The sequence below is a fragment of the Belonocnema kinseyi genome, chromosome 4, assembly GCF_010883055.1.
Source record: "Belonocnema kinseyi isolate 2016_QV_RU_SX_M_011 chromosome 4, B_treatae_v1, whole genome shotgun sequence".
NCBI classification, from domain to species: Eukaryota; Metazoa; Arthropoda; class Insecta; order Hymenoptera; family Cynipidae; genus Belonocnema; species Belonocnema kinseyi.
In genome coordinates this window covers 101728085-101754624 of record NC_046660.1, presented here as the reverse complement: position 1 = coordinate 101754624, position 26540 = coordinate 101728085, and the positions used below count along the sequence as shown (strand labels likewise).

General features: G+C 29.9%; 2 protein-coding genes across 7 annotated transcripts in view; one reads left to right on the top strand and one right to left on the bottom strand.

Annotated features, from left to right (window-relative positions):
* Window positions 1-2826: 2826 nt before the first annotated feature.
* On the top strand, window positions 2827-14566 carry LOC117171644 (guanine nucleotide-binding protein subunit beta-like protein 1). The gene is made up of 4 exons (XM_033359137.1): window positions 2827-3467; window positions 3617-3795; window positions 8222-8558; window positions 13560-14566. The coding sequence occupies exons 1-4, from the start codon at window positions 3324-3326 to the stop codon at window positions 13860-13862; spliced, it is 963 nt and encodes a 320-aa protein (XP_033215028.1). The 5' UTR covers window positions 2827-3323; the 3' UTR covers window positions 13863-14566.
* A 1420-nt stretch (window positions 14567-15986) lies between these two features.
* Window positions 15987-26540, bottom strand: part of LOC117172160 (sine oculis-binding protein homolog B) — a 62882-nt gene continuing 52328 nt past the window's right edge. For all 6 annotated transcript variants that reach the window (XM_033359968.1, XM_033359971.1, XM_033359965.1 and 3 more), the window contains exons 4-6: window positions 19648-19856; window positions 18735-19432; window positions 15987-16899 (exon numbers count right to left, since the gene is read on the bottom strand). In XM_033359968.1, coding sequence (XP_033215859.1) covers window positions 16260-16899; window positions 18735-19432; window positions 19648-19856 — 1547 coding nt within the window. In that variant the 3' untranslated portion in view covers window positions 15987-16259. The remainder of the gene's footprint in view (window positions 16900-18734; window positions 19433-19647; window positions 19857-26540) is intronic.

Below are 26540 nucleotides of genomic sequence, written 5' to 3'. Positions count from 1 at the left end.
TATTTATTATCAAATTGGCGACAGAAAATCGTTACACTGAACCGAGGGGAGAATCATTTTGGTTTTCGTTGAAATGATTAAGACCTCCGGGCAGTCGGTTCTTCGAACTATAACGTAAACATTATGAGCGGACTTGGCTTTATCGTAGCCGGCGTAGTGTTAGGGCACGTGCGTTCTTCACATGAGAAGGCGTATCGAAATCGGCGACCAATTATTAGTCATAATAAGAGTAGGGATATTTAGAGTGGGATAGAGAGAAAATGTAATTTAGAACAGAGAGAAAGCACGAAAGAGGGGGGAGCTAATGACCGCTACGACGGTACCGAAACTCCCATCGCCGAAGTCAGAGACGAGAAGCAATCTTGCCCTCCGACGCGTCCGGTTCTCTGGCAAATTTGTACAATTCGCAATTCTGAATAAATTCATTTGGTTAATCTAATATCACAAAATCTATAGTTGTCGGTTCATTTTGGTTGCCTAATTATCCGTTTTCAGAAAGAAGAGTTTCATCGAAGGGTTTGGTTTTCTAAACCCTTAATTGCGGTAACGAGCCAACGGAGCCGAACAGGATCTATTTTAATAAATCAACGCGAAATTTTTGAAGTTTTAAATTCGGGATAATTCCGCGCCAAATTCGGCTCCGCGTGTTACATCTGAACTCACACGAGCGCCATCTAGGGGACATAGCAGTTACTACAATTTTTTCGCCACTTCCCATTAGGATCTGAAATCATGACGTCAGAAGGAGGATCCGTTTTTCATGCTTAGTATGTCAAAGATGTCGTTTAGTATTACTGAAATTTGTAAATTTACGTTATCCACTCCTTCGTGTAGAAATTTTGTGGAAGAAGAAAAGGTGTTACACGCTGGACACAAATTATTTTATGTAAAACAGCCGGATGATCAAACGAGCATAAAGCTAATTGCTTTTTGTTTACAATCGTCCGGTTTGCGGTACCAGTTTCAAGTACCTTTTTCCTGCACTGCATCTACAAAAAGTACATTTTCAGATAATAATTGAGCATGTTTTTTTATACATAAAGAAAGAAATTATTCACTCTAATAATAATTTTAAAGTTTTTATTAGCAGTTTCTGAAAAAACTTCAGCCAGGCAAAACTTAAGTTTTCAAAATAATTTCGATATGTGTAAAAATTAAAAACGATTTTGCTTCATGTATTTTAGGGAACTTGTAATTAGTTCCTGTCAAAATTTTGAGGTTATAAAATAAAATTATGGACAATCAAGATGACTCAAATGGTATATTTAAATTATTTATAAATTCAAAATATTAGATAATATATTTTGCTCTAGAAATCAATGTGAACTTATCTGTTCGAAAGGAGCAATCCTCACGTTTAAAATGCAGAGAACAAACACACATATGTTTGAGGTTCCCTTCTTCAGTTTTAGAACATTTTCCCCTTGCTTTCTCCGATCGATCATTTCTTCAGACCCACTTTTATACCTTTTTAGGCAAGGGAAATAGATCAAACCTAACATCTAGGTTTTTTCTAGCCTTGCTTGAACATCCGAAAACAGAGCAAAATCTGTTACTTTTGCGTTTCCTCTGACTGAATTTCATGCCTAGATCGTCTATTTCTGTATTATCGGACTTTTTTTTAATTTGATAATTTAAATCGTAGCATGCAAAAAATAGATTTATATTCTACTCTGAATATCACCGGAATAGCACACAGCCTTTTAAAAATGACCCCGTTATTTTAGTTCCAAATTTAGCCACCAGCTAGCGTATCGCTGTATTTCAGATCCCAATAGGAGTGGGTACACCGTGTTTATAAACATCTTGACGCGCTAAATGGCGGGGGGAGGGGGTTCTGCTGTTTCTTGATTTGTTACAGGGAGGAGGCGCGGTTTGGCTCTACTGGTAAAGCTCATTTTTTGTACGATGGTGCGGATTAGAAAAAAATATAAAGTTGAAAAACAAAACTGTGATTATCATTTGTTGAGGGGGGTTAGCGCTAGGCGCGTCGATTTCAAAATCGACTACCGCGAAACTGGCAGTGATATTTGCAGGCATACAGGCGAATAAATGAAATTGAATAATTATTTTTTTTAACTTACTTAGAACATTAACTTTTATTTAATAAACAACAATCTAAATCTTATTAAATATTATGTTTCTTAAAGTAACAAAATATGTCACGTTATAATTCAATTCGAAATCGCCATGAAACTTGAAATATTTTCTAAGCTTCCTACTTAAAAAATATTCTGAACGAAATCACGATGAGTCTAATCTTGATGAGTCTAATCTTCCGCCCTGAATCACATATATTTAATTATTTAAACATTACGTTTTTGGCTTGGAATAGTCAAGTCAAAGATATTATTTGGCCACGTCGGCCTAGGGGTCGGAGTTTATCGTAGGTCGATGTACGTCACTTTAGCAGTGATGCATTTTCACATATACAAATTTATGCCTTTTCGTGAATTGGATCAGGATTATTTTTTTCGAATATAAAGAAAGGGAAAGTATGTTGAGGAAGTCATACAATCATTGCAAAATTGTAAAATAGCTTCTTTTTTCATGGTTCTAAAATTATTGAATATTTTTAAATCTTTTCTATGCTAGTAATGGTAAGACAGAATGTTTCTCTACCGACTTCGCTATAAAACAAAAAATGATTTTTCACACAGGATGTAACGACGTAATCAAAGAGGTAACACTCTGGTGTCTCGTAACAGTCGTATTATTTGGTATTATAACTTGACCCTCGGCATGCAGACATCTTGAGAGCTGATGTCACAACATGAAATGCCTATAAAGGCTGATCTTCATGTGACAACCAGTGACGTTTTTTATCAAAATGACAATATTGATATTGTATACAGTTTTGGCAAATATTTATAAATATTTTCAATAAAAGAGTATTTTAATTCCATCTAATCTAATGGATTTTTTTTGTACAAAATATATTACGTGACAAAGAAAACAGGTGTCATTTTGTTTGTTGACAACTCTGCAGAAAGCCGGCCACGCAAATCAAGGGCAAATGTCTATAATAAACATAATGAAGGAAGAAAAGAAGAAGACGGGAGGTCCGGCCGACGCGCTCTTCCAAAAATGGTTTGACAGTCCTCAAAATTGATAAATTCCAGTTTTACTTGATACGTGTGAGTTTCTCCGTCATTCCCTGCATCCAGTTCAATAATAATGAGCAAGTAGTTCGACGCAAATTGAGATATTCAGTTACTTTTCTCTGCGACGTGTCGTGAGCCTCCCGTCTTCCACACTGGCGTCCAGTACACAGTTTTCCGGCTTATTCAATAAGAAAAAAAGAATTTGTGATCAGTGAAAAAATGGCAATTCTTCCTCCCGATCCGGCTTATTTGCTGCGTAGTGATATGGGTCCCGTCCATAGCCTTTTATTCCGAGTTTCACCATATATTGAACACATTTATGCTGGAACCGAAAGTGGTAAAATTCACATCTGGGATCTAAAGGTATAAACAAATAACATATTAAATAATAAGTATATGTAATCTACCACAAAAGAAGGTCAAAAGATCACTTTGTAAATTGTAAAGTTTAGAAACTGCTAGTGTTATTATTGAAAATAAAGAAGCGTGGTGCACTATTGTATTCCTTTCAGAGGAATCGTGAAACCTCTAGGCTGACTGCAAGTGACGACCAATGCCTCTCTTTAAATTTTTTCGGAGACGAACGTCTAGTAGCACAAAGAAAGGGGGGTGCTCTGAACATTTGGAATGCGAATGGATCAAACTGGATTTTAGACAAAACATTTGAGACCCAAGCCACTAGTTTTTGCAAGTATGCCATCATTCTTACCGAAAAAATTTAATTCTATAGACATTTCATTCGTATGTAGAAAAGAAAAACATTTGGAAATTTCACTTAAATGAGAATGTCAGTCAGAAGGTTATTCTTATTATGTATTTTTTTCTTATAATTATTATAAGGTCGACAGGGATAAATGTCATATGAAATTACAAAGTTATATTTTGATTAATGATATTTCAAATATTTGAGAAGATTCTTATTTAAAATGTTTCCCTAATTCTCGTTGGACTTTCCACTTTTTATCGTCCCTTTATTTAATGAATAAAATCTTGTATTAAGAAATATATTTTTAAATTTTTGGATAATTTGTTGATGACTTTTTATTTTCTGTCGTTATGAAAAAATCCAAATCCATCAATCTAAAAACTCAGATAGAAATTTTACAATATTGCACTTTCGCAACTGTAAATTAAACACCCACTGATTCTTATAATGCATGTTTGATTTAAACTTTTTCTAATTTATAAGAATATTGATGAAAATGCTTCTCTAAAAAATGGCTGTGTCACTAGCATTGCCGCTTTTCCTTAATGACGCCGACTGGGTCATTTAAAAAACTCAATCATAATGTTGCAAAATTCACACACATAATTAAAACTTTTAGTTTAAGTTGAAGGACAATGACAAAGAATCTCACATTTATGTGCCAAACAAAACTTATACAAATGTCAGATTTACTAATATAAAGATGTTTATTTTTCCCAAAGAGGCACAAATATTTAGCAGAATTAAAATTTGTATTTGACATGAGCAACAGTAATTTTATTACCAAATATCAATCAAAAGTTATATTTTTTCAACAGGTGATAAATTGCCACTTTTTCAGTCATTTAATTGCATTATTTAAATTGAAAAGCTTAGCTCGAGAGATTAAGCGCACCTACGGCACGCGACTGAGGGCAATCGCACTCCGCGATTAGTCTTTGCATTTCTTCCACATTCGGACACAGACTTTTTAAAATCAAAGGTGATCGGACCAACAACTGTAATTTTGTGATTTTGAATTCTCTTTTGTTAAAGCTCTTTTGGCTTTAGAGAACACATTCTCATCAGGTATCTCGTGCTTCGCACTCGATTTTGTCCAACCTGTGAACTTTTCTACATTATACGCAACACTTTCATATCAATTATAATACATTTTTTATGTAACTCTGCCGGGGATTACTTATTAAGAAATTGCAAAATAAAAAGCAAATTGTATTTATCATGATTATTTTTGTATTTGTTTCTTGTTTTGCTTTAAATTGTATTCTAAGCTGCTCTGAAACATGTATCATTTGAATATATGTATATCATTACAATTCATAATATGCATAAAAATTGAATCATACTAATTCTTATTTCCTTGTTTTTATAATTTTTTATTTTTAATATTGTTTTTTACGATTAAATAAAAACTACTGTGCATCTGCATAGGGTCTAATACAGGAACCTAAACAGGGTCCTATATAGGATCCTATGTCCTCTTTCGTCTCTTCTGTGCTTTTTCCAAAAAGTTAATTTTTTAATTTTTAATCTTATGTTTTACGATTAAAAGAAAATCTACTCGTCCTGTCGAAAAATAATTAATAATAAATTAATAGATCTTTTTAGGCGAGCAACTTTTGTCTGGTAATTCAAGTTCATACCTTGTATCGTTTTTTCAAACAAATTTAGTATTTTTATGTAGAATGTTATTTTTTGCGACTAAAGCAAAAACTAACTGTCCTATAAAAAATTGTAGCTCTTTTTTGGAGGAACAAGTTTTGTCTCATTTTTTCTCGTAGCTTATATCGAAAAGTGATTCATTCTTAATTTGTAGTTCTTTCCAGGGCGTGCAATTTGAGCTCTTTCATTTTTTTCGTATCTTGCATATTTTGACCAAAAAATGGATTTTTTGGATTTTTCATTATTTTTGGTACGATCAAATTTGGAGTGTTCAACTTCTCGACCAAATTAAAAAAAGATGTTATCATAGTCCTGTAGGGCTTTCAAAAAGCAAAGTTTTTCTTCTCTTGACTTTTTTTCATATCATGCGTTTTTTGGCTTAAAATGTTCATTTTAGTTTGTTTCTTTGGATTTTAAAAATGCTCTAACTCTGATCATTTTCTTTTTATAAAAAAAGTCAGAAGGATAAATTGTTTAAGTTTTGAAGTACTATGAAGAACCGTGAATAGAATTTTTATATCTTGAAAAAATGTGGTTTCAACATTTTTTTTAACGATTACATTTTGAATTTTCAACTTTTTGACAAAATTGAAAAAGTTTTTGTCATAATCTTGTGGGGCTTTCAAAAAGCAACGTTTTTCTTTTCCAGAATTTTTTTCGTATCATGCGTTGTTTGGCTTAAATTGTTAATTTTTGTTTGTTTTTCTGGATTTTGAAAATGCTATAAGTTTAGTAATTTTTGATTTTTCAAAAAAAGTCATTAGGATAAATTGTTAAATTTGTTGAATTCTATGAATAACCGTACAGAGAATCTTTGAATTTTTAAAAAAGTGGTCTCAAAAATATTCAAAATGTGCCCCCTTCTTGAATTTGTATTCAAAATGGCTGGCTAACGACCTTGACCTTTAGTTAAGGACACTAAACGAGTGTACCAAAGGACAATCTAATAGATTAATTTTTTCAAAAGTTATCATGTTCACAGACAGACAGATATATTCGTAAAAACCTGTTTTTCGGATTCAGGGGGTCTCAAAACGTGGACATTTGACAAAATTGGGGTGGGGGTCAAATTTTACATAAATCTAATACCTTCTTTGATGAGAATGCAAAAAAAGGGGGTTTTCAACAATATAGTTCAATTTTCGAGCAACGAAATTAATTTCTAAATACATGAATGAATCGTCAACAACAACAAAAATGCATTTTTAATTTAATAGTTGTATTTTTAACCCAAAAGATGATTTTTCTACCAAGAAAAGAGCAATTTTAAACAAAATAGATGAATTTTCAACAAATATTTAAATCTTCAGTTTAAGAAATTAATTTTTAATAAAAAGAACTAGTTTTCATCCAAATAGATGGATTTTTAATATGATCAATAAATTTTCAATTAAATTATTTTCTAATGAATTTCTAACTAAAAAGGTGAATTAGTTACCAAGAACATTAATGTTGTACCACAAAAAAACAAAGGTTCAATAAAAGACACAAATTTTCAACCAAATAGCTCATATTTCAACTGAAGCATATAAATGTGAAATCAAATATGAAAATTTTTAATAGAACTAGCAAAAAATTAATAGATTGTGGTAAGTTTTGATTTTCACAAAAATTATTTAAATGTAAATACTGCAATGAACATAGAAAAATAGTTATTTTTTGTATATTATAAAAATACCATTTTGAATGTTAATTAATAATAACTTCAAACTTTTTGTGCTTACGTAGTTCATTAATTGATTAGTTTATTAATAAATTAATTAGTTGATTTATTAATTAATTATTTGTTTTCTCGCGCAAGTAAAAAAAATCGATGTGACGGAGGGTTAATTGTGTTCGTATTAAATATAAACTGAAGTACTGTTGTACGCTTCTGCCTTAAATAAATAAAATGTTACATTATAGATCTGGAATATTTCCCAGTTTCATCTTGCACATAAATATTACATTTTTCTTACTGTTGAACTTCAAAAGTAAAATTTTGATGTAAAAAATTAAATAATTTAATACATTTATGTGAAAAATGCATAATGTTCTCGCTATAATAAAGAAACTTTTGTAAATCGTATACAACTTACAACGTTTTCTCATCATAAGATTTTCTGTAAAATCTATAACAGAATGTTGGAAAATGAATCGAGTTTTATTCTAATTGCTAATTTCGAATGAAGGTTCAGTGACATTAAAATTGTCGCCTATTTTAAGTTGTGTGATATCTAAATTGATTAAAAAATTATTTGTATGATTAAATTAATATATTTAAATATTATTTGAGTTTCGTATTTCACATTGAAAAAGAAAAACAAAAAACAGATATTACACACCCCGTAATCGGATTTTTAATTACTCTGTTATAATTTATCGTTAAAAATAATTAAAATTAAAAATGAAAGAATAACGGATTTTCAAAGTAAATATAATATCTTCCTTAATTTTTAAAAGAAAGTGCAGCAAATAGTACTTCCTGTATGTAAAATTCAAATAAAACGACCTGTTGACACAATTACGAATTTGAGTTTTCTAAAAGCATCTCAGTTTCTTTAAAAATAATTGTTTATACCAATAACTGATGGCAACCACTATTTGACTACAAATAATAAGAGTTATAATCATTGTGGCGTAATGAAAAGTTAATAACTAATTTGTTTTTCATTCCAAATTTTATCTTTATGACGCTTACGCCGCGCGTATCGACCATTTGCTTCGAAAACTTTACATGATTTTCTATACGAAACCTTTCTTTGTTTAGGAGCAAAGTTTTATCGGAGGACATCTTGCTCGTTCCTCTGAAGAATTCTTCAATCGGCTTATTTTCACAAACAACCACCGAAGTAGAGCAGGAATTAAATCCAGAAAAATTGCCTGAATGTGAAACAAAGCAGGTCGGAGGACTAATGGCTGTGAAGCCTCTTACTCAAGATAAAACATTGATACTGGCAGCTTACGAGAGTGGTGACATAGCTTTATGGGATTTGAAAATGAAAAATATTCTCTCTTGGTTGAAAGTCGCACCATGTCCTTTTACGATTGACTATGATGAGACTCTCAAGCTTGGAGTTCTGGGTAGTTCAACTGATAAATTAGAGGTATTTTTCTATTAAAAAATTAGCAAAGTTTAAGAAATAGTCATAGACAATATTTCAAGAAATGTGCATGAATATTCTCCAAATTCTATTTTCCTTAATATTTATTTTAACGAAGATCGTGGACCGAGTCACCATTTTACATCATTATTTTTCTTCCGAAATATTATTTGAAATAATTTTTATTTTACCAAATCGCCATATGCTATAATTTTCATTTTTCCATAATTCTTATCATTTCAAAATTCTATTTTACATCATTTTCATTTTACCGATTCACTTTTTATTACAATTTTATTTCACCGAATTGCTGTTTAACATATTTTTTTATTCATCCGAAATTCTGCTTTACATCATTTATTTGACTGAATCACTATATGCTATAATTTTTATTTTGCTGAACTGTCATTTTACATAATTTTTATTGTTTCGAAATACTGTTTTACGTAACTTTTATTTTACTGAATCAATATATTACTGAATCAAGATCCTAATTAAAGAATAATCCAAGTTTTAAGTGAAGTTTGTAATTATTTAATTTTTAACACTTCAAATTTGAATTTACTCATGAAAGTTTCCAATTAGAAAGAATATAATTGTTATTGATAGCATTTATCATCTTTAAAATTTTTGCAATTTTACTATTAAATCTTTCAAAATTGCAAAATTTGTTATTGAAAGCCTTGATAGTCGGATTCGATTATTTGTAATATGTTTGATATTGTGTGGTTTCAATATTAAACGTCAAAAAATGTCTGGTTTTTTGCATTCTACGAAATAGTAGAATAATAAGTTAAAAGATTTAATAAAGTGACAATTTTCAGTCTAAAGGATTCGTGACTAAACAAGTTTTTAAATAAATTAAGAAAATATTTGGTCAAATGCAAACCTTAACAATGAGAAGATTTTTGAAAAATACATTGAAAATTGAATTCTTTTTCATTTGTAAGTGTTTCAAAACATTGAACATTTGTAACTCAACTAAAAAAAAATGATTTCGAATTGAAAGGATTAAAATTGTACAATTCAAAAAATTGGATTCATAGCGATCTTGTTTTATATTTGTTCACTTTGTTTATTTTCAATCATTTCAAGTATGAATAATTATTTTAAATAAAGTGTTAAAAATTTAACGATTTAAAGATCAAAAATAAGAAATAGTTTCGTTCAAAATTAGAATAGATCAAAATAGAGTTATATAAAGTTGATACCTCAATCATTGAAGAACTTCTTCAATTTAGAAAGTTTACAATTTTAGTGTTCTGAATTTTTTGAAAAGTATAATTAAAAAATTTTCAACTGTCAATTTTTGAGCAATTTAAAATTACTTAAAATATATATTTGAATGTTTAAAAGGTTTAAGTAAAAGAAAGTTTTAATATGACAATGCTTTGTAATTAAAATTTTCTTCAGTGTTAAATAAGGTTCGGATTAGTTTAATTTTTATCGTGCCACAGTAGATTTATTTTTCACGTTTCTCTTTCAAATGATTTTATTTTGAAAGTTTTTTTTTTTTAGAATACTTCAATTTTAAAAGTTTAAAATCCAGAATTTTTCCATTTTGAATGGTGAAAATGACAATGCTTTGTTTCATCTTAGAAAAATTCGTTGCATCAATTTTCGTGTTTTATTGTCATATTTGTATGTGATAACACTTTAAAAATTTTAGAAGCTTTGACTTTTTAATATTCAATTTATTTTTTAATTGAAAATTGTCAACTTTTTTAATCGCGTCAATTTGAAAATTAGTTAAATTGAAAAGTGAAATTTGTTTACTTATCAAATTTTGACCGCTTTTATTTAAAATTAATATAATTTCAATTCGTTTTGATTTTGAATGATCCCATTTTTAAAATTATAATCTGAAATTGTTCCATTTTTAACAATTTCAATTAAAAACTTTACAAGTTTTTTTTCTAAATTCGAATATTAGCACTTGGCAATGGGCTCTTCAAAATCCCATTTCATTTACAAGGGGAAATTTTGAATTTTAGAAAAATTGAACTCATGTCCCAGGGTTTCATTGAAACGTGTCATGTTTTTTAAGGATTTAAGAGAAGTGTCTACGAAATAAAACCACAGTAATAACTTTCATTTCCAACTCACCCTCAGCCTCCCCGCAGCGCCTCAAATATGACCCAAAAGTCAAAAAACTACATTTTTACGTATTACTGTTACTTTTTAGAAATTTTCAGTCTTTTTCATACAAATAATTACTAATGGACAAATGGAATATTTACCATGACTTTTCAAACAATTTTCAATTGTTTATATAAATGTAAATTATTCAAACAGTTATTTATTCCCCAAAAATGTAAAAATAATCGTATTTTCTGGTTGAAATGCAATATTTTGTCATTTTTTGGATTAGTACATTTTTTTAAAAACATATAATTATTTAAACAATTAATTATTGTCTATTTTCAAGACTTCTAAAAATTGAGCCAGAGATGTCCATTTATTCAAATCGGTATCCTATGCTACTTTTAGTTGAATAATTACATAACTTTGATACATATCTGCTAATGTTTAACAATTTTCTATTTGTTTAAAAAAATTTTATTTGCTCAAGCAGTTATTTTTCGATAGCGGAAGAAAATGAAATAAAATAGAAGACATACAATTAATTACAATTTTTAAAGTATTTTTGGAGAAGTAATTATTTAAAAAAATTATATTTGTTTAAGCAATTAAAAAGTGGTAAATGCATTCTTTCTATATACTATACAGTCAGAAACATAATTGTATGTCCATAATTGTATAATTGTATGTGTTCTATTTAATTTAATTTTTTTCGATATCGAAAAAAATGCTTGGGCAAATAAAGATTCCCTCACAGCATGAGATATCAGCGGGATATCCCATTTATCTCCCAGAATATCGTGGGCATATCCGAGGAGATCTTGGAGATATCGCAAATAATATCCTACGGGGCGGAAATCTCGATATCCCTGGAATGCCCCAAGGATTTCTCAGAATATCTTCAGGATATCCCATTAATGTCCCAAATAGATATGCCAAAGATGTTCCCAAGATATCCCAATTCTATAATTTAGTATATTACTGGAAATTTAAATATATCTACCGGCAATTATATTTATATTCAATGATATCATTCAAATAAGAAATAATTTAACAATATTAGCTATTTTCCGCAGATTTGATACAAAGTATAATATTATAAAGTGCAATAATAGTAAAGTTCGCTCTAACTTCATTTCCGGGTAAATCACATCATGGTTGTTAGTGTGCAAAAACTATCGCGCAGTAATAAGTGACACTTTAAATAAAATCAACAATTACTCGAATATTCGTGCGAAATTATAATCAGTTGTCCTATATATTGTATAAATGAACGCGCGATCTCTAAACTGCACAATTTAGATTTAACAAGGAAAAATAACAGCCAACTTTTAAATTGTTAGGGAGTGAATTATTTTTTATTGTAAGTAGGCTGTTATTGGTTATGATACTTATTCGCATTAATAATTTTTTGCTAATTATACTGAGATAGGAATTTGAAAGGAACCGAATATTCGAGATTTGTACAAAGTGTTTCTTTTTCAAACAGATGTTTGTAAAGCTTGATGTTTTCAGGCATTCTACTTATTTTAATAAATATGAATTTCAGAAATATTGGATTCCATTGCCAAAATTATGTATATTCCACACACGACATTGATTGGATATCGTACGGGACGGAAATCTCGATATCCTTGGAATATGCCAAGGATATCCCGGGTGATTTTTGGGAGATTTTTCAGGATATCCTATACCCTGCCGAGATATCCTAGGGATATGCCAAGGATATCATTTTGTTAGGATTGTTTAAATAAATATAAATTTATTAAACATTAAAAGAAATGTATCAAAGTTATGTAATTATTTAGCAAAACGTAGCATAGGATACTAATTTAAACAGAAAGTTGATATCTGGCTCAATTTTTAGAAATTTTGAAAATAGACAATAAATAATTATTTCAATAATTACACAATGTCACTAGAAAAATGCACTACTCCAAACAATGACAAATAATTACTTTTGAATCAGAAAATACGATTGTTTTTTTACATTTGTTGAGCAAAAATAATTGTTTAAATAATTAACATTTTTTTAAACAATTGAAATTTTTTTAAAAGGTTATGGTAAATATTCAAATTGTCCATTAGTAATTATTTGTATGAAAAAGACACGGAAATTTCTAGAATGTTACAATAATACATAAAAATGTAGTTTTTTTTATTTTTGTGTCATATTTGGGGCGCTGTAATTATTCAGAAGAATAATATTGAAAGTATTTACAGTACCCTCCCACTTATCGCAAAAACTCTGGGACTGAGATTCGCGTTAGGCGAGTTCCCTCACCACATAAAAAATCTTTCTGCCTTTGTGCTTTTTATCCTTATATCTGATTGGTTTAGAAAATCGAGTCTATTCAAAAAAGTTAATGTGAAAATTTTCAGTTGAAGAAACAAGTAGCAGAGAACATGAAGATGTTATTATGTTAATTTTACATACTAATCCAAAAATTTGTATGGTTTATTACAAGTCTTATTCAGAAAAAAAATAAAAAATTTGAAATCTCTACACTGGTTAGGTATGTGTTTCGATATAAAAACAATTTGGGTTGAATTTAAATTTGCCTAGAATTGATAGCAATTCATAAATTGAAACTAAATTATTAAATAGGTTACGTTAAATTTCAACATTTTTTTAAAAGTCGGTAGTTGGATCAATTCTCATCACTTTCCCTCCTTCAATTTCCTCTCCCTTCCCCTCATCACGGTTCCCCTCACTTCCCATCCTTTAAAAAAGGTACGACACGGACGGACGGACACCTGACCGAAAACATAAGGGTTACGAAGCCCTAAAAATTATGCAAATGTTAATTGAGAAGAATGAAAATTAGGCAAATTGACATAAGAATGTCAGGGAAAATAAAATTTAAGGAATATCCATGCGCCTCCAAGAGTTCCATTGAAATATAATGTTTTTTATCCCAGGTCATTGACATAAAGAATAATCTGACTCTGAATCTCAAAACTGTATTGACAATCAAGAACGAAGGGACAGGTGTTCTGGCCTCAAGGCCGGACTCAAGAGTGTTTACATCCGGAGGTTGGGATGGTCGACTACGCATCTTCTCCTGGAGATCACTGAGACCCCTCGCAGTTCTGGATCAACACCGTGGAAGTATTTACGATATTGCATATTCGGGGTGTAAAGTCGAGGCTTACAGCAGCAAGGGTCTAATGGCTGCAGCTGGTAAAGATGGAGTTGTATCTCTTTGGGACCTGTACAATTAACCATACTTCGCAAATCTATTTTCTATGAAACTGGTTAAAAAGTACAAAGAGCCAAAGATTAGTATCCCCTTTACAAAAGCGTGAGTCTCTTGCCTTACGTAGACTAGAAATAATCTTCTACATAAACAAGAGTCGAGAGCAAACGCAATGACTGAATTGGTGATAATTGGTCGAAGGTTAGATTGATATAAAGTTCCTGCGTCGACCGATTTTATGCCTCGTGTATGATATGGAAGTCTGTCAATTGTTTCATAAAAATCTATTTTTATTAACTTAAAGAGAATTAATTGCTAATTTTTAACATTGGCTTGTCAGTGAAGTGACTCAGGAGATAAGTTATAGCGTGAACAAATTAAGGCTGTGCAGGTTTCCAAGTATTTGTAAAACGAAACATTGGATAATTATTCATTTAAGAGGAAACACGAATTTCAGACGCAGACTTGTTTGTCTTAGGAAGAAGTTTTATCTTAAAATGTAATGTTTCAGTTTAATAATGCAAAATACTTTAACCTTTTGTTGGATACTTCTCTTTAACATCTGAGATCATTTTAGTATTACATTCCAATGAAAATAAGCGAACGGTGAAAATTTCTATAATTATTGCATAGAGCGAAGAAATGTTTAATCTCTGAAATACTTTTGTCACGGGTTTATAAAAACATGTCTGTATAATAGAAGATTACCCAAATAAAATTGTTTCACTATATTTGATTTTTGAATATTTTCTGAGTGCGAACCTTCGTTAGATGGCGAAATATGATGAAATATTCTGAAAACCTTTTGAAATATTTTGAACTTTCTAAAATATTTGTTTAAATTTGTTAAATGATGGAAATCATTCAAATCTTTGCTGCCTTTGAAACTTTTGTGACGTCTTTGAAGTCTGCGGAATCTTCAAAGTCTTCTGAAACCTTTGAAATAATTTATACTCTTCTCAAATTGTCAAACCTCTTTGAAATATTTTTGAACTTTTTAAAATATTCTGATACCTATTGAAAATTGTTGACATGTATTAAATCTTTGAAATTCGTATGATATATTTAAATTTTTTTTGATTCAAGGAAATATTTATGGATTTTTTTAAATCTTTCGAAATCTGTGAAATATTATGAAATCTCTTAAATCGTTGAAAAAATTATTCAGATCTTTAAAAATCTTCGAAATCTTATTGAATCTTTCGAAACCTATGATATATATATATATATATATATATATATATATACATAAATTTCAAAAATATATTTGAATTTTTTTTAAATGGTCTAAAACCTTTTGAAATCTTTGCGTAATTTATAATACTCCTTTATAAAATCATTGAATTCTTTAAAATCTTCAAACTCGTTGTGAATCTCCTGAAAACATTTGAAACCTTTTAAATCTATTAAAATCTATTAAAATCTATTAAAAGCATTGAAATATTTTTAAATCTTCGCAATCTGAAATTTATTAAAATCTTTGTGAAATCTTTCGAAAAAGATTTGAAGTCTTTGGGAAATTGTATGGAATCTTTATGAAATTTATGAATTTTTGAAAACCTTTAATATCCTTTGTGAAACCTTTAAAATGTTTTAAAATGTTTGAAATCTATTAATATCTATTAAAATATTTTGGTATCTTTAGAATATTGTGAAATCTCTTAAATCTATTAAAATCTTCGAAATCTTTGTGAATATCTGGAAAACTTTTGAAGTCATTGAAATCTATAACAGTCTTTGTGAAATGCTTTGAAATATTTATGAAATTTTTCTTAAATCTTTGGGAATCCTTTGAAACATTTATTATCTATTAAAATGTGCATGAAATCTTTTTAAATTTCAGTAAAATCATTGCGAAATCATTAAAATCTATCAAAATTTTTGAAATCTTTGTGAATATCTGAAAAACTTTTGAAATATTTATGAAGTCTTTTGCAGTCCTTTGACATCTTTGTGAATGTTTTAAATATATTAAAATCATTGAAAGCCTTGTGAAATAGTTGGAAAGATCTAATCAAATTTGTTAATCTTTCGCAATCTTTGTGAAATTTGGTGGGTGGTCTGCCTCTCGCTTAAAATGAAACATTTGCATGTATACGCCATAAATTATTCTCTGTTAATCATTTTATTTTAAAACAGCCTTGTAGTTTTTTGGGATTGAATATTGCAGTATTCGAAAGTCATAAAATATTTTATTACTTTGAGACTATTCGTGAAACAATGTGGATAAAAGTTTGATCACAGAGTTGCTTACTCTAAACTTCTAGAGCAAGTACAGTAATTAATACCTCACGATCAGTTCGGATAGGCAAATATATTAGAAACGAATATAATTATACATTAAAAACGATCTCGGTAGCACAACTATATAAATCATACATAGCACCATATAAAGAGAATACTAAAGGCGTTGGAAGATTTCTTAGACAGGCATTCTTCTTTTTAACTGAATTTCCACATCTTCCGAGTTTTCAGGTATTCGTCTCCTCTTCCTCAAAGGTCTCGGACTCTTTGTTGTTAGGCAAACGGATTTATCTTTTATATCCTCAGCCTTGTTACAATTAATTGTTGGTGTCAAAACGGAAGTAGAAGGCGAGATTGGTTGAATTATCTCTGGCTCATCTACAGGAATCTTTGTCGTAGGGCTGGACGTTTTCCTTTTTGACAAGTCTTCTGGTATCGAACTTTCCGATGGCTTCTCGGCCTTAGTCATCGTTTCTCCATTCTCCTTTCGGAATTTAGCAAACATGTGTATAGGAATAGGGATAGGGATAGGAATTGGGATAGGGATGGGTATGGGATAAGGAACTAAAACAGTAACAGGAGGTAAAATGGATGAGGAGGGGGAGTTTGTAAGAGCCTGGGGAGGGAAAGAGGGCATTTGTGGTCTTACTGAAAAAGGAACTCTTCCAGCAAACATTCCTGGTTGAGGAGGATATTTGAAAGGTGTATGCTGAGGATGGACTACTCTCGGTATTGAATGCGCTGTGTATGGCAATCGGGGATTTGACTGTTCTGGTAACCAAGAAGGAGACTTCTGAATTCTCTTTGGTCTTCCATGCCTGAAATGTCGAAATTTATCGAATTAATTCATTTCTTCGGATTTTCTTGCAATTCAAATTCTTTCTAATCCTCTGAAACGATAGAATCTTTCAATTCGGCTTTGTAAAGTAAAAATAAATACATTTAACAGAGTCAGATGATAACTCATCGTTGGATTGACCCTGTTTGTTGCCACTTAGCGAAAAGTGCGATTAATGATATAATGGAACTTGTTAGATTCTATCAAATAATCACACTTATTCTAAGGCGTAAAAACATAAATAAATTGCTATACAGTCAACATTTTTTTTATTATTTGAGAGAAAGGTAAGCAAAAATATAGGGAACTCAAATAACTTTAAAAAATAACCACTTCAGAAGAGTAAAATTTATAGCCTTCGAGTCTACATTCTTGAAATGTAGAACTTTAAATAATTAAACCGCTTTGAAAGGAAATATCTTTACGGGGGAAAGACATAAAATTTTAATCAGAAAAAAGATTCATGTATTATCAAATTCGGCGTGAAATCGGATTCTGCAGATCATATATTTGATGAAGTTTTTAAAAATTTATCATATAAAACTAAAAAAAGCTTAACAATATCTGTACGTTGTAGACCAATTATTTAATTAATGTTTTTGTAAATAGTTCGTCCAAATTTTGAAGGACTTACATTAATTATTTATTTAAAAAATATATATTTAAAGTAAAAATCCATTCCGATTCCTTGGAAGGTATATAAGACTCCTTGAAACTAGAATCTCTTCCGAATTCTGACTCTCTTAAATTAATTTAACTTTTCATTCCTTTTTGATTGTTTAACTAGGGTATTTATCTGAATGGAAAATCAGGAAAATAGGGAATTTAATTCAGTGACCGGGATTTTTCTCTCGAATGAACTGATACTCAAATTAACATTTGCGAAAATAATTACAATAAAATTATCCTGACTTTTAACAAGAAATTGTCGAAAAAAATATAATTCTAAGTTGCGGTTCGGACTTTCAGTAAAAACAGATAATTTTGAGTTTAGGACAAGTAATCTCCGCAAAGAATGAGAACTTCTACTTTGGGACATCGAATTTTCTAAAAGAATTCTTAGATAGAACTGGAAATTGCCGTGAAGAATTATAAGTCTCATTTTAGGTTCACTTCAGAACTTTCAGTAAAAACATCTAATTTTGAGTTTAGGACGAGTAATCTCCGCAAAGAATGAGAATTTTTACTTTGGGAAATCGATTTTTCTAAAAGAATTCTTAGATCGAACTGGAAATTTCTGTGAAGAATTATAAGTTTCATTTTAGGTTCACTTTAGAACAGGATTTTTTGTGAAGAATTAGAATTTCTACTATAGGGAGGGGAGTTTCCATAAAGAATTATAATTTAACTTGAAACAGAACATTTTGGACATGGAACGGGAATTTTTGAAAAACATTGTAATTCTGATTCATAAGAAGGAAATAAAAGAAAATCTTGGATCCAAGTCAGAATTCGTAAATGAATATGATCCTGATTTAAAAGAGTGGAATTTAGAAAAGTTTATAATTACAATTCTTTTACAAAATTCCCTGTTCCAAATCAGAATTGTAATTCGTATGATCAAAAATTATTATCTGATGTCCCAACTCTGAATTATAATTTTATTTACAAATCATAAAGCTTTTGAATCTTTTAAATCTTTTAAAATGTTTAGAGATCATTCAAATCGTTTAAAATATTTAAAGTTGGCCACTAAAAAATATCAATTTATCGGGAGAAACTCGGGAAATGACTGACACCCTCACAGTGATTTTAATTTTCTAGTTTTTCTACAATTTAAAGCTTAAAAGTATGTAACAACTTTTACATCTCTACCCGTGTCGAATGCTTCTTCGTCCTCTGTTAGGCACCATGTCACGTGCGTCCTTCATATGCAAAATCTCACTTGAAAAAAGTTCTGATTCGTGAGAACTTCCGGAATCATGTATCGTCGAATTGACATATTCCTTAGTTCGATCCCGTATCGCGGGTGAAATGGAAGTTCTATACTTGGAAAGGTTTTGCACCGCAAATCGGTGTCTCATGTGATCCAGAAGTTGATCATTTCGCCTGTTAGATTCGTCCTCTTTCTCCGAAACTTTCATAATTGCCCTGGTGGTCTCTTCCTCAGCGACCTCCACGTCTGTGTCTTCATCTTCATCCTTACTTCCGTTTGAAATAGTCCTGCGATGGACAGAGTTCCGGTCTTTTATGCACCTTTCGGTTTCACTACTCTCACTCTCTTTTTTACTATCCTCGTCACGATTACACGATTCATCGTCTTCGTGGATAGAAGACGACCTGGTGATTGGATCATCGTCAACAATTAGTTCTTCTGAAGGACTCGAAGGTGATCCACAATCTTGAAGCCACATCTCTGGTGTGATTAGATTTCCGGTTCCAAGATTTGTTGAGGAAACAGTATTGTTGATACCATGCAGACCTAAGTGTGCTTGTGTCTCCCGACAGAATATGTTCATTTTGTACTGGTTTAAACATTTTTGACTACAAAACTGAAGTTGGTGTTCTCCATCCTGCAATTTAAACGAATTTTGAATTAGAAATTGTTTAGCATGATTGAGCATTGCAGTAAAACTGTCCAAACTTTGATATAGACAAGATCATAGTTAATAATTCAGAAACATCCTGAAAGTAATATTAATTAATTGTACTTAATTAAAAACTTAGATAGTTATTTCTTAATGGGCCTATTTTCTAAAGAATAGTTTATAAAAAATATTAAACCTACTTGAAAGTCTTTAAAGCTCATGGAAGGGCGAACGTGTTTGCACCATTCGCAAGTCCTTGCCTTCTTGAATGCTGCTCGCCTACCAGCGGCGAAACAAGATTCACTACAGAATTGAACGGAACTACTTGCTCTTCCATAAGGGACGCAACCACCCCCTGGTTCCCAGGTTCCTTCCGCTCGATGACACCAAGAACACATTTTAGGGCCATCTGAAAAATATCCATTTTTTAAATTATAAATTCAATTTTCCAAATAGTTTTTCAAATAAGACTTAATATTAAACAATTATCTTAAAAAGTATAAACATAGAAGTGTGGAAAAATAGTTATGTCAATTTTTTTTTGTAATACAATGAAATTCCTTATTTAATTATTCTCTTGAAGCTTTCTACAATTTCGCCGTTTCTATTAATCAAGAAATTTCGACAAAAATAGCCAAATCAACGATCTGGGCTATTTATGACCAAATTTCGTGACTCATAGCCGATTCAAAGATCTAGATTATTCATCACGAAATATTCGTATAAATAGCCGATTAAATTCTCTATGAAGAGCTTGGAGTTATCACCTACCTATTAATACGGAAAATGTTAATCAATATAAAAAGTGTATTTTTATTAGTTTATATTAACGTTCAAAAGTTAAATATTCTAGTTTGAATTAATTTAGGTGAAAAAGTGATAATGTTTAATAAAAAGAACGCAAAATGTCCATAAGGAAAAATGCGACACAAAAACAATAAATTTTTGATGTAATTTTTTATGACAAATTATTGTTTTCTATAAACTAGTTATCCATCACAAAATTGCGCGATTAATAGTCAATTTAAGGATCTGGGCTATTCATCACGAAATTTCGTGATTAATAGCTGATTCACGGATCTTGGCTATTTATCCCTAAATTTTGGAATGGATAGCTCGGTGTTCTTAACCAACTATTAATAGGGAAACATTTAATGTTATTCCATACGAAAAATGGTATTTTTATGCATTTTATTAAAAATTATTGTTCCTGTAAACTAAATCATAGTTAAGGTTAGAGTTATGACTTGAAGTATTTAAAGTGTAGCTCACCATAAGTCACATTGTTTTAACACTACCTATAACAACATTATTTTTGAGACCAATCACAGAGGACCTTCCCACCCCGACGAGACTTCGGAAAGTGGTAGGGGTTTGAACAACATATGAGTGCCTTTTCCCCAGAGAAAATCCCTGAAAGATTGAATGTAATTTCAATATTCGATGATTTTTGGAAATTCTGACATTTGGAATGGTTTAGATGACATTTTTTAAAAAGCCAAAAAACGCTCTGAGAAATAAAATTTGCAAAAAAATAAGTTTTGTCGAGTTTTTCAGAATTTGAAATAATTTCAAAAAAAGAAAAAAAAACTTTGACAAAGTTTCATGGAGGTTTATTTATTTAATAAAAAATATGCCCACTGTGCGGGCACTTTTACATCACTCGCTGCGCTTCACTCCAAGTTTGAGTGGGCCTAAAGCGCACGGGTATGCTGTCGCCCTCGTTTTCATAGGTTTAATGCGTATACTTTAACAACATTTCTTGAAATATCATAAATATTGTAACTTACATCGACAGCTGTGATTTAAACTTTTGAGGAATTACAGTCATAAATGGGAACTGAAATTTTTGCATTTGTTTTTACCTGTGGCTTTGACTATTACATTCTCATTGCGACATTCGTGCTCGATAATTACGTAATAGAGTCAATTCTCTTTGAAAAATAAAACAGTGTAGACAAAATTGAATAGCATATAAGAATTATGTATGTTTTTTCAATATAATGTTAACAAAACCACACACTTTTTTTAAATTTACTAAATATACATTAAGACGTAGGCTTTGATTCCGTTCTTTCAAACTTCAGTTCTAACATAACTCTACTTTGATTGATTAATCTAGAAAAATTTAAATTTGTGTCCAATTGGAAAAATTCATCAAGAAAATTGGTAAATCTTGCTATAATATACTAAAAATAACACTTCACGGATCTGTTAAACACAAAAATGGCATATTTTAAAAAATTTAGAATATTTTTTAATCGATCAAAAACATAGTATTTTTTTCTATTTTTTTTTTAATTTTCAAAATATCTTAATTTGTATCGAAGTTAAAAAGGTCAAAAGGATAATTTGCAAATCTTTTTGGCGTGTGCCAAAAAATTTGACGAACATTTCTATAACTCTTAACATTTTTTTTTAAATTTCGAAAAAGCTCTAACTTTTTTAATTTTGCTCTGATCTAAAACTATGACTGAGATAGTTTTAAAATATATTTTGATTTCTAGTGAAAACATTGAATGAAATTTCCTACTCTATCAGAAAAAATGTTCTAATTTTTGAAAATTTTCAAAAGTATACAACTTTTTTAATTTTCATCGAAATTGAAAATTTAATTTGGTTAATTTGTAAATCTGCTACCCATCTTTAAGAAACTTTTAAAACAGTTTTTAAAATAAAATAAAAATTTTCTTATAATTTTCGTACTCTGTGAGTGACAAAAACATAAAGATCCGTCAAAAATCAGAGCTCGAAAATTTGAACGATTAGATTAGACTCTCTTGAATGAGAATGTAAAAATTGTAAGGCAAAGTCGTGCTTCCTTGAATCCTACATTGCCAACATTTTCGTTTAAGTTTCAATTCCTTAATGTTTTATATTTAATAAAGATAAAGTAGGAATTAGGTATTAGAAATTAGTAAGCATAACATGACCTTTAAGTCCGTGGTTTTTAGGAAAGTAATTTTTTAAACCAGAACCGCAACCCTCGAAAACCGCCCCTACCACTATTATCTGAACGCTCCTTAATTAAAAAATGTTTAATACAATATTCGCAATAATTTTTCGCATGTGCGTGTATGCGTGTATGTCATACTTTTTTATGAACACGATAACTTAATAAGGTTGCAGGTAAATTAATAGAATTTGGAGGGCTTATAGCGCTATGAATAGGTTACGAAGTCGTTTGAACAGCGTATCTGTCACTGGAATTTCAGATTGTCGCCGATTGGTTTCTAACAGAATTTTACTCGTTATTATTATTTGACAAACTCATATGCCGCAAAAACCTTTACATCCTCCAAAACTAAAATAGCAAAAGGAATCTAATAGCCTCGCGTATGAATTCGCTGAATCTTTGAATAATTTATAAATTTAAAAAGCCATTCGAGAAACTGACTGTTTCCTGGGTAATATCTTAAAACTGACCGAAGGATTAAGAAAATATTTATTAACATTTTTAACCCTTTATGATATTTGAAATATTGATTTTTCAGGGTGGCCTCTTCACCGGTAGATTGGGAAAACCGGGAAATGACAGTGAACTTATTTTTTGACCGGGAATTTTACAAATTTTTCTAAACAAATCTGTCGAAGGTTGATTTCAACATTTTTTTAAATAATCAGTTAAATTGTTATTCTTTTCAATTAGGGTATCATTCAGTTTACAATGCGTAACTCGAAAGCCTTTACATACAAATTTTCCATTTTGGATTTTAATTTTTAAGTGTACATTTTTCATTTAAAGAATTTTAAAATGCAGTTTCGAAGATTTGATGAATAAAAAATGAGTAACGTTTGAAATAAAAAATTTTGGATAAAAGACCCTTTTAGTTAATCAAATGTGAATATAAATTATAATGATTCTTTAAATTGAATAATACATTAAAGATTAAGAAGTGAATACAAATTGAATTTACAAGACAATACGGAATGAGTTGATAATTTAGGATTTTCCAGATTATGAAGTTACAAATCAAACTGTTTCAATTGAGAAGTCTTAGTGGTTAAACAAATATAAACGCCTGATTGAAACTTTATAAACTATTTCAATTTCAAAATAACTCTAAATAATATATTCATAATTAAAGGCTTTTATTAAATTAAAAATATTGTTTTAGTCTAAAATTTCGAACATGTGAAATTTCTAATTAAAAAAATACAATTGCTTAATGTTTAGAAAAATTTCATTGTTTGTATAAAATCAGTAATCATAAATCAAATATACAAAATTAAAAAAACTAAACTTTGAATGTTATAAATTTAATTGTTTCAAATAATTTAAACGAAATATCTATGTATGATAACAAAATTCGGCTATTCGTACCGAAATTTTTATTAAAACAAAATATAGATTTTTGCAGGTTTTGAACAAAAATTTTCGAAGGTTTTTCAGAATTATGAAAAACATCAAATGAATCATGAACATTTTCTTAAGAATACTAGGAAAATTGTAATTACTTTTTATTATTAAAGATTAATTTTCAGAGAATATTTTTTAAAATTTCCAAAATTGTCAGAAATTAAACTGAATTTTTAAAATGAAATTAATTTAACTTTTAATTTAAGAAGTCTTCAGTTTATAAAAAAAATGTAATCGTTCAATTTTTAATACTTCTAGCTGAAAATTGCTTAAAACGATTTACAGCTCACTTTTTATTGCTTCAAATTGAAAATTTTTTAGCTTTAGAGTTCGAATTTTTTAATTTCATTCACGTTGAAAAATGTTTATGAACAGGAAGAAACCGGGCATTTTTGTATGTGCTTAAATCGGCCACCCTGGTGTTTTCTCGTAAAACTTTTTTCATCAACATAATCCAAAAATTGATGCAAGAATATAAAAGATTCCTTAATTCTAGACGAATCGTCTGATCTATAATATTAATGCAGTTTACTAAAAAGTAAGAAAGTTATGGTCATTTATATTATTTCAGAAATCGATTTTGACAGGAAAATTGTTCTCATTCACGCGTCATTTAAAGTTTATATAAGAATAGAAAAGGGTAGGAATCCGTTTGAACTAAGGCGCAATTGAACTAAAGCTCATTTAAACTAAAACAGTTGAATACCCAGTGGGCACAAAATTTGACGAAGTCTTTACGACATTGTTACGACATCTTTACGACAACTTTACGACATCCTATGTCCATGTCGTTACAGTGTCCTTACAATGTCGTAAAGGCATCGCTAGATCATACGACATATTTACGATATCGTAAAGAAGCCTTAACGACATGGACATAGGACGTCGTAAAGTTGTCGTAACGATGTCCTAAAGACGTCGCCAAATTTCGTGCCCACAGGGTAACGCTTAATATTTTTGGCCTGTAGAAAAAGAGAAGATAGATGGAATGTTAGTTACTTTAAATGGTATAGTTAATTTCAATTCGTGGCGTTATGTGGAGCGGCGTGTACAATGTTTGTTGATTAAATTTAAATCTTCTGATAGTGATAGGCAGTGAAAATATACTAGAATATCTTTACAAAGATTAAAAATATATGCAAATAGTTCTAAATATTTCACATATTACACATTTCAATAACATAAAGAAAATGTCACAATCATTTAAAACATTTCACAACGAATGAAAACATTTAAATGATTTTGCAAAGATTAAAAATTTTGGAAAAGATTCAAGAAATATTTCATGGTTCAAAAATTGTTTCAAAACCTTTGAAAGATTTTGAGTATTTTGCAATGATTTTATATATTCCAAAATATTTTCAAGATTTCAAAAGAATAATAAAATTTCATCGTGATTTCAGAAAGATTTGAAATATATTGAAATGATTTGATAAAGATTTTGAAAAAATTGAAAAATAATTTAAATATTCTTATAATTTAAATGTTCTTTGCGCGAAAAATTATTTGTCTGAATAAGACTTAGTTTTTAGCGCTTCAAGTTTAGATTCTACGATTTTTAATGTTTTCAATCAGAAAGCATTTATAATAATCACGTTTTCAGAATAGTTATAAAATGTAAGGTTCGACACAATATTATTTCTAATTCTTTCAATTTTAATATATTTTTCAAATTTTTACACCATTTTAAAATATTGTTAATATTAACTAATTACATTATTTAAACTTTTATAGTTACGTATCCTTGCCAATCTATTAATTAAGTATTTTAAAAAATAATAATATCATTAATGAGCACAAGTTCCCTTATTTTCTATTTTCACTGCCTATCACAAGATTTAAATTTAATCAACAAGGATTGCACACGCCGCGCCACATTACGCCACGAATTGAAATTAACTATACCAGTTAAAGTAACTAACATCCCATCTATCTTCTTTTTTTCGACAGGCCAAAAATATTAAGCATTATTCAACTGGCTTAGTTCAAATGGGCTTTAGTTCAATTGCGCCTTAGTCAAAACGGATACCTACCATAGAAAAGATTAGTTGATTCGAGACAAATCGATTGACCTTCAATATAAATACATTTCTTCGGCCTAGAGTTATGCTACTCTATGTCCACTTTTTGAAATTTGTTAACTATTATTATTTTTAGGGTCGGTAAGTGTTAAGGATAAAGTTCCGAATAGGTGAACGTGACGATTTCCTTCACATTGCGTATACTTATGTATTTTGACGCGCTGATTACGAAAATGATAGTGAAAATTGGCGGCTAGGCGACTTTCATCGCGGAAAAACCATGAAAAAATGTTGTTTTTTGCGTTTATCACAGCCAATATGTAAAATCTCGCAAAATGCTTCCAATAACAGTTGTAGATCTTACAGAAATACACATTTTTTTGTAGGATACATTTTTTTGTACGAGTGATAGTTTTCGAGAACATTAGTGATATCTCGATTTTTATGAAAAAAAACATAAAAATCATGCTCTTTTCGTTTTCAAGTGTTAACCGTCCCCCAGTGTCAGCAACCCGTATTATACGCGTAATTGAACCCGTTTCCTAAGTTTTTTCTGGTTCCAGTCACAGGTGTGCCTTCCCGACCCCCATGACGCGTGGGATAAGTACTCAACAATTGTGGGTCCGGATGCAATAAGGGCACATAAAATTTTTTCGTGCGAAAACGAAGTCCCCTGGAGGCTTTAGAAAAAATTTTCTAATTTTAATTTTCA

Bases quoted from the DNA above. Each gene is read 5' to 3' on its own strand.
- LOC117171644 (XM_033359137.1), top strand. From the start codon at position 3,324: ATGGCAATTCTTCCTCCCGATCCGGCTTATTTGCTGCGTAGTGATATG. The intron at 3,468-3,616 runs GTATAAACAAAT...TATTCCTTTCAG, and splicing joins TTCACATCTGGGATCTAAAG to AGGAATCGTGAAACCTCTAG. The intron at 8,559-13,559 runs GTATTTTTCTAT...TTTTTATCCCAG, and splicing joins GTTCAACTGATAAATTAGAG to GTCATTGACATAAAGAATAA.